This window comes from Zosterops lateralis (genome assembly GCF_965231275.1).
Source record: "Zosterops lateralis genome assembly, chromosome: 23".
Lineage (NCBI taxonomy): Eukaryota > Metazoa > Chordata > Aves > Passeriformes > Zosteropidae > Zosterops > Zosterops lateralis.
Genome location: NC_139783.1, coordinates 214,473 through 236,587, shown reverse-complemented (window position 1 = coordinate 236,587; position 22,115 = coordinate 214,473). Strand labels below are relative to the sequence as shown.

Sequence of the window (22,115 nt, the reverse complement as noted above, 5' to 3'; positions counted from 1 at the left end):
TTCCCCCTCCTTGAGCCCCATTTTGGGGTAAAAATCCTTCCCCCCCGCCCCCCCCCCAGCCCCATTTTTGGGGTAAAGGACAATCGGGGGCGGTTTTTGTGTTTAATGAGGTCAGTGGTTCCCAGCCGTATCATAACAAAAGGATTCGTAATAAAATGTGTCCAAAAATAACAATTTTTTTGGTTTGTTTTATTCTATTTCTTCCCTAAAATCCCGGGAATTCCGTTCCCAAAATCCTGAGGCTTTTTCTCTCTAAAATGATTTTTATTGAGGAAAATTTTCAGGGAAAATCAGGGAATGTTAGAGGGGAAAATCAAGGAATATTTAGGGGGAAAATCAGGCAATTTTTGGGGAAAAATCAGGGAATATTTGGGGGAAAATCAGGGAATTTTTGGGAGAAAACCAGGGAAGTTTTGGGAGAAAATCAGGGAATTTTGGGGGGAAAATCAGGGAATTTTTTGGGGAAAATCAGGGAATTTTGGGGGGCACTTTTGGTGATTTTGGGGGGAAATTTTTTGGGGAATTAATGGGAATTTTTGAGGGGATTTTTTTTGTGATTTTTGGGGGGATTTCTGGGGAATTTTTTTGTCAATTTTTAAGGATTTTTTGGGGAATTTTTTGGCAATTTTGGGGGAATCTTTGGGGCACTTTTGGTGATTTTTGGAGGCATTTTTGGGGAATATTTAGGGACATTTACGGTAATTTTTGCGGCCCCTCCTGGAAGTGCTGCAGCGGGTAGTGCTCCCCGTAGGTCTCCAGGTGGATTCTGGGGTTGGGAAAAGAGCAAATTTGGGGCAAAAAAGAGCAAATTTGGGGCAGAAACCGGCGGATCTGAGCCCAGGGAATCCCCAGGAAAATTTGGGGAATTTTTTGGGAATTTTTTTGGGAATTATTGAGGAATTTCTGGGCAATTTTTGGGGGAATTTTTGGAGAATCTTTGGGGAATTAATGGGGAATTTTTGGGGCATTTTTAGGGAATTTCTGGGGAATATTTAGGGACATTTTTTGGGAATTTTTGGAGAATTTTTGGAGAATCTTTGGGGCACTTTTGGTGATTTTTTGGTGATTTTTTTTGGGAATTTTGGGGGAATTTTTGGGGGTTTTTTTGGTGATTTTTGGGGGAATTTTTTTAGGAATTTCTGGGGATTTTCGGGGAATATTTAGGGCCACTCAGGGTAATTTCTGGGGCTCCTGCTGGAAGTGCTGCAGCGGGTAGTGCTCCCCGTAGGTCTCCAGGTGCCGGCGCAGCTCCTCGCGCTGCCGGCGCAGCCTCGGCGGCATCTCCAGGTAAACGTCGGAGAAGAGCAGGTGAGGCGGCGGCTTCGGCTCCCGCTCCGCCTGCTCGAAGGCCTCCAGCACCTGGGGAAAAATGGCATTTTAGAGGTTTCCTACAGGGGAAAATCCCAAAGGTGCCCAGGGGGAAAAATTACAGTTTCCCGGCATCAAAATTCCCGCGTTTCCCGGAGATAAAAATTCACAGGTTTGTGTCCCGAAATAACAAAATTTGTGCCCAAAAATTCCCAGGTTTGTGCCCCAAAAATTCCCAGGTTTGTGTTCCAAAACCCCAGTTTGTGCCCCAAAAATCCCACGGTTTCCCAGCCAAAAATCTCAGTTTCCCAGTCCCAAAATCCCAGAGTTTCCCAGAGATAAAAATCCCAGATTTTGTGCCCCAAAATCCCAGTTTGTGCCCCAAAAATTCCCACATTTCCCAGCCCAAAATCCCCAGGTTTGTGCCCCAGAATTCCAGAGTTTCTCAGTCCCAAAAATCCCCGGGTTTGTGCCCCAAAACCCTGAGTATTTCCCACCCAAAAATCCCAGGGATTTTCCCCTAAAACTGAATATTACCCACCTAAAAATCCCCAAAACCTCCCTGCACAAATCCCAGGGATCCTTCCCCAAAATCCCCAAATTTCCCACCCCAAAACCCCACTGATCCTTCCCCAGAATCCCAATGACTTTTCTCCCCTAAACCCCAACGTTTTCTCTCCCAAACCCCTGAGGATTTTCCCCAAAATCCCAAATATTTCCACCCCAAAATCCCAAGGATTTCTCTCCCAAAAATCCCAACAATTTCTCTCTATAAACCCCAAGGATTTTTCCTCAAAATCCCAATGATTTCTTGCCCTAAATCCTGAGTATTTCCCACCACAAAATCCCAAGGATTTCTCTCCAAAAATCCCAACAATTTCTCTCTATAAATCCCAGGGATTTTTCCCCCAATTCCCAAATATTTCCACCCCAAAATCCCAATGATTTCCACCCCAAAATCCCAAGGATTTTTCTCCCAAAATCCCAACAATTTCTCTCTATAAACCCCAAGGATTTTCCCCAAAAATCCCCAATATTTCCCACCCCAAAACCGCAGCAATTTCCCACCCAAACCCTGAGGATTTTCCCAAAAACCCCGAATATTTCCAGCCCCAAAAATGCCAGATTTTCCCCCAAATGACCATTTTCCTGGAGCTCTTCCTCCAGGCCTTCTCCTGCTCCTCGTCCCACCAGCGGCGGCGGGTCATGTAGTGCCGCAGGCGGGAGATGGGGTGGTCCTGCTTGTCCCAGTAATTCACCTCGTCCACTGAGCGATAGGCAGAGCTGTCGTCGCTGGTGCTGTGGTGACCAATCCTGGGGAAAAAATGGGGATTAGGGGAAAAATAAACGGGGAAAAAATGGGGAGTTAGGGGAAAAAAACGGGGAAAATCGGTGGGGAAATGGGGGAGAAAATGAGGAATTAGGGGAAAAAAATCCGGGAAAAATCAGAGGAGAAATGGGGAAAAAATGGGGAAAAATCGGTGGGGAAATGGGAAAAAAAAATGGGGAAAATCGGGGAAAAAATGAAGAAAAAATCAGGGGGAAAATTGGAAAAAAATGGGGAAAATTGGGGAAAAAATGAAGAAAAAATCAGGGGGAAAACGGGGAAAAATGGGGGAAAAATTGGTGAGAAATGGGGAAAAAATTGGTGGGAAAATCAAGGGAAGGCAAAGCTGTCGTTGGTGGTGCTGTGGTGACCAATCCTGGGGGAAAAAATGGGGATTAGGGGAAAAAAAACGGGGGAAAAATGGGGATTTAGGGGAAAAAAATCCGGGGAAAATCGGGGGAGAAATGGGGAAAAAAATGGGGAAAAAATCAGGGGAAAAATGGGGGAGAAATGGGGAAAAAATCAGGGAATTAGGGAAAAAAAACGGGGGAAAATTGGGGGGAAAATGGGGAGAAAACGGGGAAAAATCAGGGAGAAAATGGGGGGAAAATGGGAAAAATTCATGGGAAAGGGGGGAAAAATGGGGAAAAAAATCTGGGGGAAAATGGGGGGAAATTGGTGAGAAAATCAGGGGAAAACTGGGGAAAAAATGGGGAAAAAATGGGGAAAAAATGGGGGAAAATGAAAAATCAATTTTTTTGGGGGGAAAACCCCTCTGAAAAATCAAATTTTTTGGGGAAAATCCCTCTAAAAAGTTGATTTTTTCAAAAAAGGTGATTTTTTTTCAGATAAACCCCTACAAAAAATATTTTTTTTTCAGGTAAACCCCTATAAAAGGTGATTTTTTTGGGATAAACCCCTATAAAAGGTAATTTTTTCGGGGTAAACCCCTACAAAAGGCGATTTTTTTGGGACAAACCCCCATAAAAAGCGGATTTGCTCACCGGTATGTCATGGCCTCGATGAGGAAGGGCTGGTTCTCGGCCACGGCGCGGCGCCGAGCCTCCCGCGTGGCGTTGTACACGGCGAACACGTCGTTGCCGTCGACGCGGATGGACAGCAGCCCGTACCCCGGGCCCCGCGCCGCTGGGACGGGAAATGGGGGTGAGAGTGGGGAAAAATCACCGAAAAATCCAGAGATTCTGTCCCAAAAATCCCAGAAATTTCACCCCCAAAAATCCCAATTTTTTTCCCCTTTTCTCCCCCTTATTTTTTTCCCCCATTTTCTCCCTGATTTTTTTCCCCCCATTTTTCCCAATTTTTTTACCATTATTCCACAGTTTTTTTTTTTTCCCCCCCCAGGATTTTTTTTCCATTTCCCCCCTGTTTTTACCTGATTTTTTTTCCCGATTTTCCCTGGGATTTTTCTCTTGTTTTTCCCTTTTTTTTTCCCCCCCTCCTTTTTTTTTTTTTCTCTTTTTTTTTTCTGTTTTTTCCCCCTTCTTCCCCCCCACCTTTACCCCTTTTTCCCCCCTGTTTTCCCCAATTCTTTTCCCTTTTTTTTTTTCTTTTTTTTTTTTTCAATTTTCTCTTTTTTTCCCCCATTTTCCCCTCACCTATCCCGTCCCCCCGGTACTGCTCGGAGGTGGGAGTGGAGATGGCACCAAACACCTCCCAAACATCCCCATTTTTTTCCCCATTTTTTCCCCATTTTTTCCCCCATTTCTCCCCGATTTTTCCCCCAATTTTCCCCGGGTTTTTTTCCCCAAATCCCCCATTTTTCCCCCCATTTTTCCCCCCATTTTTTCCCCATTTTCCCCTCACCTATCCCGTCGCCGCGGTACTGCTCCGAGGTGGGTGTGGAGATGGCGTAGCCGTTGTTGCGGCAGAAGAAGACGATGGGACACTCGAGGGTGGCGGCGAAGTTGAACCCGGCGTGGGCATCGCCCTCGCTCGCCGCCCCCTCCCCGAAATAACAGACCACGGCCCGGCTGGCGTCCGTGCGCTTGATGGCGTACGCCGCGCCCACCGCTGGGGAAAAACAACGGGGAAAAAAATGGAATTAGGGGGGAAAAGTATTGGGGAGTTGGGGGAAAAATGGGGGGAAATAATCCAGGAATTTGGGGAAAAATAGGGGGAAATAACTCAGGAATTTGGGAAAAATCAGAAGGAGATAACCTGGAGATCTGGGGAAGAAAAGGGGAATTAGGGGGAAAAAGTTATCGAGGGTTTGGAGGAAAATCAGGGGAATGAGGAGGGGAAAGTGCCCAGGGGTTTGGGGAAAAATAATTAGGAAATTCTCCGGGGATTTGGGAAAAAAATGGGGGGAATTCACAGGAAAAAACAGGGGAATTTCACGGGAAAAAAAGCCCCTGGGGATCTGGGGGAAAAGTGAGGAAAAATTGGAGGAGAAATCTCAGGGATTCAGGGGGAAAAAATGGGGAATTAGGAGGGAAAAGTTATCGGGGAGTTGGGGAAAAAATGGGAGGGGAATTCTCTGGGAAATTCGGGAAAAAATGGGGGGAAATAACCCGGGGATTCTGGGGAAAAAACAGGGGGAATGAGGAGGGGAAGGTTATCAGGAATTTGGGGGAAAAATGGGGGGAAATAACCCAGGAATTTGGAGAAAAGGGAGAAGAATTTTGGGGTGAAAAATCACCATCAGGAATTCACAAAAAAAGACGGGAATTCACTGGGGAGAATTTGGGGAGGGGGCAGAGGACACAGACAGGGGACAGGGGGACACGGGACAGCCCCAGGCGTCCCCAGGTGCGTCACCTTGCGGGATCTGCGTGGCCAGCGGGGACGAGATGGTGACGAAGTGTCTCTGGGGGCAGCCGTAGTGCACCGGCATCTGCCGGCCCTTGCCGGGGTCCCGGGCGTTCCCGTAGCACTGAGCCATGAACAGCTCCAGGGGGTACCCGCGGTACAGCAGCACACCTGGGGACACCTGGGTTACACCTGTGTCACACCTGTGTGACCTGGGGAACACCTGGGGAACACCTGTGTCATCTGTGCTAATGTCAGCCCCATCCCAGAGAGCCATGAACAGCTCCAGGGGGTACCCGCGGTACAGCAGCACACCTGGGGATACCTGGGTTACCTGGGGACACCTGGGTTACACCTATGTTATACCTGTGTGACCTGGGTAACACCTGTGCTATACCTGTATCACACCTGTGTAACCTGTGTCACACCTGTGTAACCATGAACAGCTCCAGGGGGTACCCCCGGTACAGCAGCACACCTGGGGACACCAGGGAGGGGTCACCTGTCTCACCTGTCCCAGGTGTCACTCACCTGTCTCACCTGTCCCAGGTGTGTCTTACCTGCCCCTCACCTGTCCCAGGTGTGCTCACCTGTCCCACTGCCCCTCACCTGTCCCCCACCTGTCCCAGGTGCCCCTCACCTGCCCCTCACCTGTCCCAGGTGTCTCACCTGCCTCCCGGTACTGGCCGAAGACGAGGTCGGCGGCGTCGAGGGCGGCGGCGCTGCCCACGTGGGTTCCCTCCTCGCCGTAGTTGGTCATGTAGAACGAGATCCGGCCCTGCAACACCTGCCCTGCTCACCTGGGCACACCTGGGCAGCCAGGTGAGCCACGGGGGAGGCCCAGGTGAGACCCCAGGGGAGTTCCACCCAGCTGAGCCCCCCAGTGAGCCCCCAGGTACCCCCCAGGTGTGTCCCAGGTGTCCCCAGGTGTCCCCAGGTGTGCCCAGGTGAGCGGGGCCGTACCTGGCGCTGGGACTCGTACAGGATCCTGTCCATGGTGTTGAGCAGAGTCATCGTCCTGTAGAGCTTCAGCACCTGCTCCTTGGGCAGCTGTGGGGACACCTGGGCGTCACCTGGGCACACCTGGGACACCTGGGGGACACCTGGGCACACCTGGGACACCTGGGGGACACCTGGCTGGGGCGTCACCTGTCCCAGCTCACCTGCTCCAGGTGTGTCAACTATCTTATGTCACTTGTGTCACTTGTCCCAGCTCACCTGTGTTACCTGTCCCAGGTGTCCCAGCTCACCTGAGGGTCCTCAGACTCCTGCAGCACCTGTCCCTGCCGGTCCATCACTCTGTACACCTGTGTTACCTGTCCCAGGTGTGTCACCTGTCCCAGGTGTGTCACCTGTCCCAGCTCACCTGTGTCACCTGTCCCAGGTGTCCCAGCTCACCTGAGGGTCCTCAGACTCTCTCAGCACCTGTCCCTGCCGGTCCATCACCCGGTACACCTGTCCCAGGTGTGTTACCTGTCCCAGCTCACCTGTGTCACCTGTCCCAGCTCACCTGTGTTACCTGTCCCAGCTCACCTGTGGGTCCTCAGACTCCCGCAGCACCTGTCCCTGCCGGTCCATCACCCGGTACACCTGTACACACCTGTCCCAGCTCACCTGAGGGTCCTCGGACTCCCGCAGCACCTGTCCCTGCCGGTCCATCACCCGGTACACCTGTGTTACCTGTCCCAGGTGTGTCACCTGTCCCAGCTCACCTGAGGGTCCTCGGACTCCCGCAGCACCTGTCCCTGCCGGTCCATCACCCGGTACACCGGGATCCCGGCCAGCACCTGGGGCTGGATGAACTCCAGACGTTCCGCGAACTCGGCCGAGGCCCCCGGGAACTGCGGCCGCTCCTCGGGGGATTCCTGGGGGGGGTTTGGGGACGTTTGGGGACGTTTGGGGACACAGGAATGGGACTGAGGGACAGGGGGATAGAGGTGGTACCGAGAGGGCTGAAAATCCCAAAAATTGCCCCAAAAACTGACCCTAAACTGCCCAAAAAATGCCCCAAAACTGACCCTAAAAGTGACCCAAAAGTGACCCAAAAGTGTCCCAAAAACTGCCCCAAAAAGGGACACTGTCCCCTGTCCCCTCCCTGTCCCTGTCCCCCTGTCCCCATTCCTGTCCCTGTCCCCTGTCCCTGTCCCCCCAGTGTCCCCCACTGTCCCCTGTCCCCTTTCAGTGTCCCCTCTCCCTGTCCCCCTGTCCCCATCCCTGTCCCTGTCCCCTCCTCTCCCTGTCCCCATCCCTGTCCCCCCAGTGTCCCCCGCTGTCCCCTCTCCCCTCAGTGTCCCCTGCTGTCCCCTGTCCCCATCCTTGTCCCCCCGGTGTCCCCGCTGTCCCCTGTCCCTGTCCCCTGTCCCCATCCCTGTCCCTGTCCCCTCCTCTCCCTGTCCCCATCCCTGTCCCCCCGGTGTCCCCGCTGTCCCCTGTCCCTGTCCCCTGTCCCCATCCCTGTCCCCCCGGTGTCCCCCATCAGTGTCCCCTGTCCCCGTGGCACTCACGGCCGTCCCCAGGAGCCGCCTCGGGACCAGCCCCGGGAGGCGCCGCCGCCACCGGAGCGCCCGCAGCGCCGCCATCTTCGCCGGGGGCGTGGCCAAAGGGGAGCGGCGGCCGCTGATTGGCTGCCCAGGGGGGCGGTGGGGAGGCGGCGGGGTCTGATTGGCCGCGGGGGGAGCGCGCGCGGCGGGGCTGTTGGGCGGGGTGGTGGCCACGCCCACCCATCAATACAGGGCGTGGCTTCATCTGACCACGCCCACAGATCAATAAAAGGTGTTTGTGTATTGCCACGCCCACCGAGCCATATAGTCTGTGTCAGGCCACGCCCACCGCATATACGGTATCTGACCACGCCCACTGATCTATATATGGAGTGTTTGGTCACGCCCACCAAGCCATATATTGTCTGGCCACGCCCACCGAACCATATATTGTCTGGCCACGCCCATCAAGCCATATATGGGGGTGTGGCCACGCCCACCGAGCCATACAGGGTGTCATTGGCTGGCCACGCCCACCAAACAGTATATAACATGTCGGTGGCTGGCCACGCCCACTGAGCCACATATGGAGTGTGCCTGGCCCCACCCCTAATTAACACCTGGACCTGGCCGCACCCCCTAATTACCATAAGGGGGCGTGTCCAATTGCCACCCCTTAAACTGGCCCCCATATTAGGGCGGGTCTCTGCTGGCCACGCCCCTTGAGTGACATCAGGGGGAATTTTCCCTCCAATCCCTCCCTCCCACCAAGCCACGCCCCCTCCTCGGCCACGCCCCTCCACACACAAGCCACGCCCCCTCGGGGGGAGGGTCCCTACATTTATTTTATATTTTTTGGGGGAGGGGGTTTGGGGGGCTCCAGGGGGGACAAATCAGGGCAGGAATAACTTAAAAATGTGGGCGGGGTCTCCGAGGTGGGCGTGGCCCGGGGTGGGCGGGGCCCGGGAGGGGGCGGGGCTTTATTTACAGACTGTACACGGTGGGGGTTGGGGGGGTCCCCAAAATGTTGGCACCGATGTCACGGACCCCCCGATGTCCCCAAGGGCCCCCCCAGATGTCCCCAAATTGAGGGGGGGGCGCGGGGGGGGGGTCCCAGCTCCGCTGGTCCCGTTTTGGGGGGGGGGTCCCGAATCCCTGGGGGGTCCTGGGGTCACCAAAGCCCCTGGGGGGGGTCCCAAAATCCCTGGGGGGTCCTGGGGGGTCCCAGTGTCACCAAAGTCCCCCGGGAGGGTCCCAGAGCTGCTGCAGGTGTCAAGAGGGGACCCCCCCCACACTGGGGAGGTTTTGGGGGGTCCCAGGTTTGTTCTGAGGGTCCCAATGCAATTCCGGGGGTCCCAGCCTGGTCCTGGGGTCCCGGGGGGGGGAGGCTGGGGGGTCCTGATGCAGTTCTGGGGGTCCTGGGGGGGTCCCAGGCTTGTTCAGGGGGTCTCGATCCAGTTCTAGGGGTCCAGGGGGGGTCCCAGGGGGTTCCAATCCGGTTCTGGGGGTCCTGATGTAGTTCTGGGGGTCCCAATCTGGTTCTGAGGGTCCCAGGGGGGTCCCAGGGGGTCCCAATGTAGTTCTGGGGGTCCCGGGGGGGTCCTGATGTACTTTTGGGGTTCCCAGTCCAGTTCTGGGGGTCTCGATCTGGTTCTGGGGGTCCTGATGCAGCTCTGGGGGTCCCAATTCGGTCCCGGGGGGTCCCAGGCTCCTTCTGGGGGTCCCGGGGGGTCCCAGGCTTGTTCTGGGGGTCCCGATCCGGTTCTGGGGGTCCCGGTCCAGTCCCAGGGGGTGGTCCCAGTCCAGTTCTGGGGGTCCCGGTCCAGGTGGGGGGTCCCAGGGCAGTGTTGGGGAGGGGGTGTCACAGCGCCCCCCCCTCGGAGCAGCCGGGGGGCGGCTTCCGCTTGATCCCCAGGTAGATGGCGACTGTGGGGAGGGCACAGGTGGGTCTGGGGTCACCCAGGTGGGTCCAGGTGGGGTCTGGGGTCACCCCAGGTGTGTTGGGGGTCCCGGGCGGGTCCCCAGGTGAGGGGGGGGACTCACCTTGTGAGCGCAGGTCCCCCGATTCCCGCAGGTTCGTCTGCGACCCTGGGGGGGGAAAAGGTGAGGGGGAGCACAGGTGAGGAGGGCACAGGTAGGGGGGGCCACAGGTGAGGGGGAGAATCCCCAAGTGGTGACACAGGTGACATCCCAGGTGTCCCCAGGTGTCCCCCAGGTGTGTCCCAGGTGTGTCCCCAGGTGTGTCCCCAGGTGTCCCAGGTGTCCCCAGGTGTGTCCCCAGGTGTCCCCCAGGTGTCCCAGGTGTCCCCAGGTGTGTCCCCAGGTGTCCCCCAGGTGTCCCAGGTGTCCCCAGGTGTGTCCCCAGGTGTCCCCCAGGTGTGTCCCCAGGTGTCCCAGGTGTCCCCAGGTGTGTCCCCGGTGTGTCCCCGGTGTGTCCCAGATGTGTCCCAGGTGTGTCCCCAGGTGTGTCCCAGGTGTCCCCAGATGTGTCCCCGGTGTGTCCCAGGTGTGTCCCCAGGTGTGTCCCCAGGTGTGTCCCCAGGTGTGTCCCAGGTGTCCCCAGGTGTCACTCACGGATCTTGGTGGCGCCGGGTCCGGGCGTGGCCGAGACGCAGCGATTGGAGCTCTGGCGGCGGGAGGGGTCCAGGGACACCCTGGGGCAGGTGAGGGGACAGGTGAGAGGGGACAGCAGGGACAGGTGAGAGGGGACAGCAGGGACAGGTGAGTGGGAAGAGACTCAGGTGGGACACACCCTCCCCTCCCAGCTGAGTCTGAACTCCCCCAGGTGACACCAAACTCCCCCCAGGTGTGTCTGACCCCACCCAGGTGACACTAAACCCTCCCCAGGTGAGACAGAGGACCCCCAGGTGATGCAGAGGACCCCCCAGGTGCCCCTGACCCCCCCCAGGTGACACTAAACTCCCCCCAGGTGAGGCTGAGGACCCCCAGGTGATGCAGAGGACCCCCCCAGGTGTGTCTGACCCCCCCCAGGTGACACTAAACTCCCCCCAGGTGATGCAGAGGACCCCCCCAGGTGTGTCTGACCCCCCCCAGGTGACACTAAACTCCCCCCAGGTGATGCAGAGGACCCCCAGGTGAGGCTGAGGATCCCCCCAGGTGCCCCTGCCCCCTCCCCAGGTGCGCTCACCTGCGGGTCAGCTTGGAGGTGATCTTGCTGAGCAGCGTGGCCGTGGGGCGGGGCCGGGGGGAGGCGGCGGCGGGGGCGGGGGGGGGCGAGGAAGGGGGCGGGGCTCCCGAGGCCCCGCCCCCCCGGCGCTCGCGGCCCCCCCCGGCCCCGCCCCCCCCGCCGTGGAAGGTGCTGCGGGCGGAGCAGCCCCGGGCCAGGTGAGCCAGGTGAGCCCCGCCCAGGGAGTGGCTGGACGGGGACGGCGGAGGGCGGGACGACAGGCTGGGGGGGACAGGTGACACTCAGGTGACAGGTGACACCCACAGGTGACACCCCCAGGTAACACAGGTGAGCCCACATTCACATAGGTAACGCAGGTGACACCCACAGGTGAGCCCACACACAGGTAACACACACAGGTAACACAGGTAACCCTACACACCCACAGGTGACACCCACAGGTAACCCCACACTCACACAGGTAACCCCACACTCACACAGGTAACACACACAGGTAACACAGGTGACCCCACACACACACAGGTGAGCCCCAGGTGTCCAGACATTCACACAGGTGACCCAGGTGACTCTGGGCAGTCCTGGCTCACCTGTCCTTGCCGTTGGGCAGCAGCAGGTGCCGCTCCCCACCCGGGCGCTCCGAGCACACGTAGGTGTTCCTGCGGCCCATCACGCTGGGGGGCACGTGGGGCTGGGGGGGCACGGCCGGGGTCACCTGGGACACCCCCAGACCCACAGGGACCCCCCCCAGACATCCTCTCCAGCCCCGCCAGGTGTCCCCAAGTGTGTCCCCAGCTCCCCCCAGGTGTGTCCCCAGATATGTCCTCAGGTGTGTCCCAGGTGTATCCCCAGATGTGTCCCCAGATATGTCCCCAGGTGTGTCCCAGGTGTGTCCCAGGTACCCCATGTCCCCCCAGGTGTATCCCCAGGTATCCCTTGTCCCTCCAGGTGTCCCCAGGTGTGTCCCAGGTGTGTCCTAGGTACCCCAACTCCCCCAGGTGTGTCCCCAGGTACCACATGTTCCCCCAGGTATGTCCCCAGGTATATCCCCAGGTGTGTCCCAGGTGCCCCAACTCCCCCCAGGTGTGTCCCCATGTCCCCCCATGTCCCCCCAGGTGTGTCCCCAGGTGTGCCCAGGTACCCACCGCGTTGTCCGGGTGCCTCTCGGGGATCTCGGCCTTGTTGGGGTTGTGGGCGGAGCTGACCAGGGGGCTGGACGGGGGGGCGGGGCCTGGGCCTCGCCCCGCCCCCCCCGCGCCCCCCCCGCCCCCGCTGCCCCTGCGGGGGGGAGGCCCGGCCACGCCCACCCCCCCCTCCCGCAGCTCCGCGGCGCCGGCGCTGGTTGGGCTGCGCTTGGGGGGGGCGGGGGCGGGGGCGGGGCCACCTGCGGGGACAGACAGGGACACCTGAGAACACCTGTCACACCTGAGAACACCTGGGGACAGGTAAGGACAGGTGGGGCTAACCCCCCACTGGGATCCTCCCCACGGGGCTGCGCTTGGGAGGGGCGGGGACAGGGGCGGGGCCACCTGTGGAGACAGACAGGTACACCTGTGACACCTGGGGACACCTGGTGGGACACGGGGGGTGACAGGAGGGGACCCAGGAGAGGCCAAACCCCCCCCCCCAATCTGCTCCCCCCTCCCTGAGGTCACTCACGGAAGTCGCTGTGTCACAATGTCCCCAAACTGTCCCCAAACTGTCCCCCATTGTCTCCAATGTCCCCACTGTCCCCAATGTCCCCTCAGTGTCCCCATTGTCACTCACAGAAGTCGCTGTGTCCCCAATGTCCCCCCAATGTCCCCCCAATGTCCCCCCAATGTCCCCATTGTCACTCACAGAAGTCGCTGTGTCCCCAATGTCCCCCCACTGTCCCCACTGTCCCCAATGTCCCCTCAGTGTCCCCGCTGTCACTCACAGAAGTCGCTGTGTCCCCGCTGTCCCCAATGTCCCCATTGTCACTCACAGAAGTCGCTGTGGCGCCGCTGCCGGTGGTGGCCCCCCCCGCGTTGTCCCTTCCCGTGTGTCCCCGACGTCCCCGACTTGGTGGCCCCGTTGGGAGCCTCGGCCGGGCCCCGGAGCCGTGACAGGGACAGGGCGCTGCCCCCCTCGGGCTGTCACCGGGGTCACAGTGTCACCGGGGTCACAGTGTCACCGGGGTCACAGTGTCACTGTCACCCAGCCCAGGGACAGGGCGCTGCCCCCCTCGGGCTGTCACCGGGGTCACAGTGTCATCAATGTCCCCAAGCCACAAATGCCCCAAATACCCCCAATGTCCCCAATGTCCCCGTTGTCACCCACCTCTCCCCTCCTGCCCAGCAGCAGGTATGTGCCCGTGTCCCCACTGTCCCCATTGTCCCCAATCCCCGCAATGGCCCCAATCCCCTGGATGTCCCCAATCCCCTGGATGTCCCCTCGACCCCTCAATGTCCCCAATGTCCCCAGTGTCACCCACCTCTCCCCTCCGTCCCAGCAGCAGGTAGGTGGCCATGTCCTCAGTGTGCCCATTCCCCTGGATGTCCCTGCTGTCCCCATTCCCCTGGATGTCCCCCATTCCCATGGATGTCCCCAATGTCCCCAGTGTCCCCAGTGTCACCCACCTCTCCCCTCCGTCCCAGCAGCAGGTACGTGGCCGTCACCTCGTTGTACTTGTGTGTGCTCAGCGCCTCCTTGATCTCGTCCCGGGTGTAGCCCATGCCCACCATCACCTCTGGGGACACACGGGGGGTGTCACCGCGCTGCCACCGCCCCGGCGCGTCCCCCACGGTGTCCCCCGGGTTGTCACCGATGCGTTTGGTGTCCCCAAAGTCCTCCTGGGGCTCCGTGTAGGGCGTCAGCTCATCCCCCTCGTAGCCGATGTTGATCCACTTGTCCTTCATGATTTGCTGGGGAGGGGGGACAAGGAGGGGGTGTCAGGGGACATTGGGGACATCAGGGGACATTGGGGACATCAGGGGGACATCAGGTACATGGGGACCGCCCCAAAACCCCTGAAAAGCACCTCAAAACCCCCAAAAACTGCCCCAAAACCACCTCAAAACTCCCCAAAACCACCTCAAAACCCCCAAAAACCACTTCAATCCCCCCAAAACTCACCCCAAAACCCCTAAAAAACCCTAAAAACCATCCCAAGACCCCTCAAAACTGCCCCAATTTCCCCCTATGACCTCTGAAAACGACCCCAAACTCCCCCAGGACCCCCTGTGACCCCCCCCAGGACCCCCCAAAGCCCCCCAGGACCCCCTAAAGCCCCCCAGGACCCCCCAAAAGCCCCCCAGGACCCCCCCAAAGCCCCCCAGGACCCCCCAAAGCCCCCCAGGACCCCCCAAAAGCCCCCCAGGACCCCCCCAAAGCCCCCCAGGACCCCCCAAAGCCCCCCCAGGACCCCCCAAAGCCCCCCAGGACCCCCCTAAAGCCCCCCAGGACCCCCCAAAGCCCCCCAGGACCCCCCATACCTCGAGGGTGCAGCGCTTGGCCGGGTTGAGCACCAGGAACCGCCTCAGGATGTTCTCACAGTCCGTGGACATGTAAAAGGGCACCCGGTACTTGCCCCGCAGGACCCGCTCCCGCAGCTCCTGGGGGGACACAGTGGGGTCACACGGGGTCAGCTGGGGCCACACAGGGTCACCTGGGGTCACTTGGGTCATTCTGGGTCATTCAAGGTCACTCAGGGTCACCTGGGGCACCTGCAGTCACCTATGGTCACTTGGGTCACTCAGGATCATTCAGGATCACCTGAGGTCAGCTGGGGCACCTTCAGTCACTTGGGTCACTCAGGGTCATTCAAGGTCACTCGGGGTCATTCAGGGTCACTTGGGTCACTCAGGGCAGTGACCTGCTGACCAGTGTGGACAGGATGACCCCGGGGGGCTCAGGGTGACCCCAGGGGGCTTGGGAAGGGTCAGGGGTGACAGGAGAGGACAGGAGGTGACAGCGGTCACCTTGAGGTTGTGTCCATTGAAGGGCAGTGACCCGCTGACCAGCGTGTAGAGGATGACCCCAGGGGCTCAGAGTGACCCCAGTGACCCCAGGGGGGCTCAGAGTGACCCCAGGCTCAAAGGGAAGGGTCACCAAGGGCAGGGTCAGGGGTCACTATGGGTGACAGGAGGTGACAGCAGGTGACAGGAGGTGACAGCGGTCACCTTGAGGTTGTGTCCATCGAAGGGCAGTGACCCGCTGACCAGCGTGTAGAGGATGACCCCGGGGGGCTCAGAGTGACCCCAGTGACCCCCGGGAGCTCAGAGTGACCCCAGGCTCAAAGGGAAGGGTCACCAAGGGCAGGGTCAGGGGTCACTATGGGTGACAGGAGGTGACAGCAGGTGACAGGAGGTGACAGTGGTCACCTTGAGGTTGTGTCCATCGAAGGGCAGGGACCCGCTGACCAGCGTGTAGAGGATGACCCCCAGGCTCCAGATGTCCACCTCGGGCCCGTCGTATTTCTTGCCCTGGAAGAGCTCGGGGGCGGCGTAGGGGGGGGACCCGCAGAACGTGTCCAGCTTCGAGCCCCGCGAGAACTCGTTGCTGAACCCGAAATCCGCGATCTTGATGTTGGCGTCGGCGTCCAGGAGCAGGTTCTCGGCCTGGGGACACGGGGACATCAATGGGGACATCAGTGGGGACACTGTGAGACCACTGGGGACATCAGTGGGGACATGGGGACATTGGGGTAGGGACACCAGGACAGGGACAGGGACACTGGGACAGGATTCTGATGTTGGTGTCGGCGTCCAGGAGCAGGTTCTCGGCCTGGGGACATCAGTGGGGACACTGTGACATCAGTGGGGACATGGGGACATCAATGGGGACACCAGGACAGGGACAGGGACACTGGGACCTCCCCCCCGTGTGATGTCACCCTCCCTGTCCCCCCCCGTGTCCCACCTTGAGGTCCCTGTGCACGATGTTCTTCTGGTGACAATAATGGACGGCCGAGACGATCTGGGGACAGCGGGTGGCATTGTCACCTCGGGGTCACCAGAGTGCCCCGGGGTGTCCCCAACCTCCCCTGATGTCCCCAGAGTCCCCCAGGATGTCCCCAAGCTCCCCCACGGTGTCCCCAAACCCCCCCAATGTCCCCAAAGCCCCCCAATGTCCCCAAGGTGTCCCCAAGGTGTCCCCAAGGTGTCCCCAAGGTGTCCCCAAACCCCCCCAGGATGTCCCCAAACCCGCCCCAATGTCCCCAAACCCCCCCAAGGTGTCCCCAAACCCCCCCCAATGTCCCCAAGGTGTCCCAAATGTCCCCAAACCCTCCCAATGTCCCCAAGGTGTCCCCAAGGTGTCCCCACCTGTCTGAACTTGGCCCGCGCCTCCTTCTCCTTCATCCTCCCGTGGGACACCAGGTAATCAAACACCTCACCTGGGGAGGGGGGACACACCTGGGGTCACCCCAAACCCCAGGTGTGTCCCAGGTGTGTCCCAGGTATCCCCAGGTGCCCCCAGGTGTGTCTCAGGTGTGTCCCAGGTGTGTCTGGGTGTGCCCAGGTGTGTCCCAGGTGTGTCCCCAGCCCCCCCAGGTGCCCCAGGTGTGTCCCAGGTGTGTCTGGGTGTGCCCAGGTGTGTCCCCAGCCCCCCCAGGTGTCCCAGGTGTGTCTGGGTGTGCCCAGGTGTGTCCCAGGTGTGTCCCAGGTGTGTCTGGGTGTGCCCCCAGGTGTGTCCCAGGTGTGTCTCAGGTGTGTCCCAGGTGTGTCTGGGTGTGCCCAAGTGTGTCCCAGGTGTGTCCCAGGTGTGTCCCAGGTGTGTCCCAGGTGTGTTCCCAGCCCCCCCAGGTGTGTCCCAGGTGTGTCTCACCTGCACTGGCGTACTCCATCACCAGGTAAAGCGTTTTCTCCGTCTCGATCACCTCAAACAGCTTCACTGGGGGGGGAAAGAGGCGGGGTCGGTGGAGACCCCTGGGGACCCCTCCCCACCTGGAGACCCCTCCCCACCTGGGGACCCCTCCCCACCTCCTGGGGACCCCTCCCCACCTCCTGGAGACCCTTCCTGGGACCCTCCCTCACCTCTGAGGACCTCTCCCCATTCTAGGACCCCCCCCCAGAGACCCCTCCCCATACTTGGGGATCCCTCCCCTCACCTGAGACCCCTCCCCACCTGAAGACCCCTCCCCATTCTGAGACCCCTCCCCACCCCCAGGACTTTCCCTGGGACCCTCCCTCACCCCTGCAGACCCCTCCCCACCCTCAGGGACCCCTCCCCACCCCTGGAGACCCCTCCCCACACCCTGGGACCCTCCCCACCCTGCAGACCCCTCCTCACCGATGTTGGGGTGGTTCAGCCCCTTCATGATCCGAACTTCTCGAAACAGCTGAGGGGGGCAAAGGTCAGCGGGACCCCTCCCCAAATTGGGGGAGACCCCCGGGAGACCCCCAGAACCCCCCCCAGGACCCCTCCCCAAATCAAGAGACCCCCCCTGGGACCCCTCCCTAAATTAGGAGACCCCCAAGGACCCCTCCCCAAACTAGGGGAGACTCCCCAGACCACTCCCCAAATTAGGGGAACCCCCCTCAGACCCCTCCCCAAATTAGGGAACCCCCCCCAGGACCCCTCCCCAAACGAGGGTAGCCCCCCTAGACCTCCCAGGACCCCTCCCCAAGTTAGGGGAAATCCCACCAGACCCTTCCCCAAATGAGGGGACCCCCCCCAGACCCCCCCAGGACCCCTCCCCACCTTCTGCAGGCTGGTGGGGTTCAGTTGGGTCTTGTCGATGATTTTGATGGCGACCTGAAATGGGGAGGGGGCTCAGGGACACCCAGAGACCCCCCTGGGACCCCCCATTCACCAGAGACCCCCCTGGGACCCCCATTTCTCCCCTGAGCCCCCTCCCGCTGCCCTTAAACCCCTTCCCCACTACCCCAAATCCCCCCTAAACCCCCTCCCATCGCCCCAAATCACCCCTGAGCTCCCTCCCCTGACCCTAAATCACCCCTGAGCCCCCTCCCCAGACCCCTAAACCCCCTCCCCTGACCCCATAACCCCTTTCCATCACCCCAGATCACCCCTGAGCCCCCTCCCACTGCCCCTAAACCCCCTCCCACTGATCCTAAACCCCCCTCCCGTGGCCCCAGATCCCCCCTAAACCCCCTCCCATCACCTCTGAGCCCCCTCCTCTGATCCCAAGTCACCCCTGAGCCCCCTCCCACCACCCCAAATCTCCCTAAACCCCCTCCTATGGCCCCCCAACTGCCCCCAGACCCCTCCCAGCATCCCAAATCCCCCCTAAACCTCCTCCCATCACTCCTGAGCCCCCTCCCCTGACCCCAAATCACCCCTAAGCCCCCTCCCCGACCCCAATCCCCTCCCCAAGCCCCCTCCCACTGATCCTAAACCCCTTTCCATCACCCCAAATCCCCCTTAAAGCTCCTCCCACCACCCCAAATCTCCCCTAACCCCCCTCCCCTGACCCCTAAACCCCTTTCCATCACCCCAAATCATCCCTGAGCCCCCTCTCATCACTCCTGAGCCCCCTCCCCTTACCCTTAAACCCCCTCCCACCACCCCAAATCACCCCTAAAGCCCTTCCCATCATCCCTGAGCCCCCTCCCACCACCCCAAATCACCCCTGAACCCTCTCCCCTGACCTCTGAGCCCCCTCCCACCGCCCCAAACCCCCTCCCATCACCCCTGAGCCCCCTCCCACTGATCCTAAACCCCTTTCCAACACCCCAAATCCCCCCTAAAGCTCCTCCCACCACCTCAAACCACCCCTAAACCCCCTCCCACCGCCCCAAATCCCCCCTAAACCCTCTCAAGGACCCCCGCCCACCTCTCTGCCGGTGAGGACGTGTCGGGCCAGTTTGACCTTGGCGAAGTTGCCCTTGCCGATGGTGCGGAGCAGGCGATAGTTCCCCACGTGCGGCGGCTCCTCCGCGCCCAGCGAGTTCCGGCCCCGGGGGGCTCCGCCCGCGCCCCGCGCCCCCGGCCAGGCCCCGCCCTTGTCGGGCCGGGACGCGCCCCCCGGGGCGGCCTGGGGGGGAGACACAGTGAGACCCCTCCCCAAATTAACCCAGCCCTTCTCCGGCCGGGACACGCCCCCCGGGGCGGCCTGGGGGGGAGACACAGTGAGACCCCTCCTCAAATTAACCCAGCCCTTCTCGGGCCGGGACACGCCCCCCGGGGCGGCCTGGGGGGGGATAGAGAGTGAGACCCCTCCTCAAATTAACCCAGTGAGAGACCCCTCCCCAAATTACTGCCCTGAGACCCCTCCCCAAAATAACCCAACCCAAGCCATCACAGTGAGACCCCTCCCCAAATTACTGCAGTGAGACCCCAACCCAAATTATGGTGTCAGCCCTGAGACCCCTCCCCAAATCATGGGGTCAGCCTTGGGACCCCTCCCCAAAACATCACACTGAGAGCCCAACCCAAAATGATCTTAGGGGATGAGACCCCCTCCCCAAATTGTGGCGTCACCTCTGGGACCCCTCCCCGAAATAACACAGTGAGACCCCAACCCAAATAATACAGTGAGACCCCTCCCCAAAATAACAGGGGGAGACCCCTCCCTTAAATAACACCACAGTGAGACCCCAACCCAAATTAACCCAGTGAGACCCCTCCCCAAATTCCCCCCCAGCCCTTCTCGGGCCGGGCCACGCCCCCCGGGCCCGCCTGGTGGGGGGGGCATGGTGAGACCCCTCCCCAAATTAACACAGGGCGACTCTTCCCTTAAATAACACCACAGTGAGACCCCTCCTCAAATTAACCCAGTGAGACCTCGACCCAAAATCATCTCAGGTGAGTGAGACCCCTCCCCAAAACATCACACTGAGACCCCTCCCCAAAATAACAGGGGGAGACCCCCCCCAAAATAACACACTGAGACCCCTCCCTTAAACAACACCACAGCGAGACCCCTCCTCAAATTAACCCAGTGAGACCCCAACCCAAAACAACAGCACAGTGAGACCCCTCCCCAAATCGTGGGGTCAGCCCTGAGACCCCTCCCTGAAATACCCTGAGACCCCAACCCAAATTAACCCAGTGAGACCCCAACCCACAATAACACACTGAGACCCCTCCCCAAATTAATGCAGTGGAGCCCCTCCCCAAAATAACACAGTGAGACCCCTCCCCTGAAACACCTCACTGAGACCCCTCCCCAAAACATCACAGTGAGACCCCTCCCCACCTAAATCACGGCAGGGCTGAGACCCCCGGGACCCCCCTCACCCCACCCCACCGCGACCCCTCCCCAAATTACCCCAAATTACCCCGAGACACCCCCCCACCCCCAAACCCCAAACCAACCCAGCAGAGACCCACGGGACCCCCCCCAGACCCTCCCCCGGTGCTCCCGGTGCCCCTCCCGAGCCCGCCCCCCCCTCCCGCTTTACCGGGACCCCCCGGGACCCCCCCAGACCCTCCCCCGGTGCTCCCGGTTTCCCCCCAGCCCCTCCCCGCTCCCCCCAGCCCCTCCCGGTTCCCCCTCCCGGTTCCCGGTGCTCCCCCCCCCGGTTTCCGGTTCCCCCCCCCCGGTTTCCGGTCCGGGCCCTCCCTCACCGTCTCCGCGTTCCGCTCGTTCCCCGCCGCCAGCGCGGAGCGGGAGCTCATGGTCCCGGTCCCGGCCCCGGCACCGGGGGGGGCACCGGGGGGGGCACCGGGGGGGGCGGGGCCCGATGCGCGGGGCCGCCCGGTCCCGGCGCGAGGGGCGGGTCCCGTTACCGGGGGGGGCGGCGGGGCCGGGCCGTGGCCGCCATGGCGCCGGAACCGGAACCGGGGCGCGCCGGGAGGGGGCGGGGCCTCGGCCTCGGCCTATAAGGGGAGTAGGCGGGGAGAGGCTTGGCCACGCCCACAGGAGGGGAGCGGACCAATGGGAAAGCGCCGTTCGGGCATGGAGACAGCTGGGCGCGCCCACCGCCGGGGGGCGTGGCGGAGCGCGGGGGGAGCGCGGGGATTGGCTGAGCGCTCGGCCAATGGGAGGAGGGAGCGGGGGTTAACCCGTGAGTGGCCGGGGAGGGGTCACGTGGGGCGGGGGAAGGTGTGTCCGCCCTCGGGGGTCACCTGGGGGTCACCTGTGTCATCTGGGGGGTCCCTGTCACACCTGGGGGTCACCTGTGTCACCTGGGGGGGGTCTCCTGAGTCACCTGGGGGGGTCACCTGAGTCACCTGGGGGGTCTCCAGACCTGGGGGGTCCCTGTCATACCTGGGGGTTCCTGGTGTCACCCGGGGGGTCTCCTGAGTCACCTGAGTCCCCTCCCTATCACACCTGGGGTCCCTGGTGTCACCTGGGGGGTCACCTGAGTCACCTGAGGGGTCCCTGTCACACCTGGGGGGTCCCTGTCATACTTGGGGTCTCTCGGGGTCACCTGGGGAGTCACCTGTGCCACCTGAGTCCCCTTCCTATCACACCTGGGGGATCCTTGTCACCCCCGGGGTCCCCGGTGTCACCTGTGTCCCCTCCCCGTGTCCCCCGGTGTCACCCGGGTCCCCTCCCGGTGCTCTCGGGTGGCCTGTGCCACCCACGGGGGCCCATCCCAGTGTCCCCAGGGTCCCCCAGTGTCCCCAGGGCCCCTCTCCGATGTCCCCAGTGTCCCCACGGTCCCATCCTGGTGTCCCCAATGCCATCAGGGTCCCATCCCAATGTCCCCTAGTGTCTCCAGGGTCTCCTCCGAGTGTCCCCAGGGCCCCACCCCGGTGTCCCCAGTGTCCCCATGGTCCCATCCCAATGTCCCCACTGTCCCCGATGTCCCATCCCGGTGTCCCCGCGCTGTCCCCGCTGTCCCCGCGGGTCCCGGGGCCGGGGCGGAACCGGGGCTGACCCTGCCCGGCCGGGGAGGCCCCGCCGGGGCGGCGCTTCCTCAGGAAACCCCCGGCCAGGGCCGCCCGTCCCCGCCTGTGTCACCGCCAGTGTCACTGCGGCCACCGCCAGTGTCACTGCAAACAGCGCCAGTGTCACCAGGGCCGCCTGTCCCCGCCTGTGTCACCGCCAGTGTCACTGCGGCCACCGCCAGAGTCACTGCGGCCACCGCCAGTGTCACCACAGGCACCGCCAGTGTCACCAGAGCCACCGCCAGAGTCACCACAGGCACCGCCAGTGTCACCAGAGCCACCAGAGCCACCGCCAGTGCCACCAGAGCCGCCAGGGCCGCCT

General features: G+C 61.0%; 2 protein-coding genes across 4 annotated transcripts; both read right to left on the bottom strand.

Moving 5' to 3' along the window:
- Positions 1-243: 243 nt before the first annotated feature.
- On the bottom strand, positions 244-7,985 carry BCKDHA (branched chain keto acid dehydrogenase E1 subunit alpha). Of its 3 annotated transcripts, XM_083877233.1 has the most exons (9): positions 7,909-7,985; positions 7,117-7,269; positions 6,368-6,454; positions 6,074-6,182; positions 5,414-5,575; positions 4,460-4,666; positions 3,640-3,781; positions 2,451-2,622; positions 244-1,359 (listed from the first exon to the last, which is right to left on the bottom strand). In XM_083877233.1, exons 1-9 carry the CDS (start codon positions 7,981-7,983, stop codon positions 1,171-1,173), a joined length of 1,296 nt encoding a protein of 431 aa, XP_083733359.1. In that variant the 5' UTR covers positions 7,984-7,985; the 3' UTR covers positions 244-1,170. The 3 variants fall into 3 exon arrangements, with proteins under 3 accessions (XP_083733359.1, XP_083733360.1, XP_083733361.1); XM_083877234.1 differs by lacking the exons at positions 7,117-7,269; positions 7,909-7,985 and adding an exon at positions 7,019-7,070; XM_083877235.1 differs by lacking the exons at positions 7,117-7,269; positions 7,909-7,985 and adding an exon at positions 6,938-6,989.
- Positions 7,986-9,634: 1,649 nt separating this feature from the next.
- On the bottom strand, positions 9,635-20,599 carry MARK4 (microtubule affinity regulating kinase 4). Its single transcript, XM_083877145.1, has 18 exons — positions 20,525-20,599; positions 18,789-19,145; positions 17,693-17,746; positions 17,282-17,330; positions 16,817-16,882; positions 16,315-16,385; positions 15,911-15,967; positions 15,373-15,609; positions 14,485-14,604; positions 13,815-13,914; positions 13,630-13,739; positions 12,996-13,143; positions 12,175-12,413; positions 11,620-11,720; positions 11,033-11,293; positions 10,459-10,538; positions 9,928-9,972; positions 9,635-9,810 (listed from the first exon to the last, which is right to left on the bottom strand). The coding sequence occupies exons 1-18, from the start codon at positions 20,573-20,575 to the stop codon at positions 9,746-9,748; spliced, it is 2,211 nt and encodes a 736-aa protein (XP_083733271.1). The 5' UTR covers positions 20,576-20,599; the 3' UTR covers positions 9,635-9,745.
- Between the last annotated feature and the right edge of the window lie 1,516 nt (positions 20,600-22,115).

Excerpts from the sequence above, each read along its gene's own strand:
- BCKDHA (XM_083877233.1), bottom strand. The coding sequence starts at position 7,983 with ATGGCGGCGCTGCGGGCGCTCCGGTGGCGGCGGCGCCTCCCGGGGCTG. Across the intron at positions 6,183-6,367 it reads TGTACGAGTCCCAGCGCCAG|GGCCGGATCTCGTTCTACAT; the intron begins GTACGGCCCCGC and ends CAGGTGTTGCAG. Across the intron at positions 3,782-4,459 it reads GTACCGCGGCGACGGGATAG|CGGCGCGGGGCCCGGGGTAC; the intron begins GTGAGGGGAAAA and ends TTCCCGTCCCAG.
- MARK4 (XM_083877145.1), bottom strand. The coding sequence starts at position 20,575 with ATGAGCTCCCGCTCCGCGCTGGCGGCGGGGAACGAGCGGAACGCGGAG. Across the intron at positions 16,386-16,816 it reads GATGGAGTACGCCAGTGCAG|GTGAGGTGTTTGATTACCTG; the intron begins GTGAGACACACC and ends CCCCCTCCCCAG. Across the intron at positions 9,973-10,458 it reads ACCCGGCGCCACCAAGATCC|GGTCGCAGACGAACCTGCGG; the intron begins GTGAGTGACACC and ends TTCCCCCCCCAG.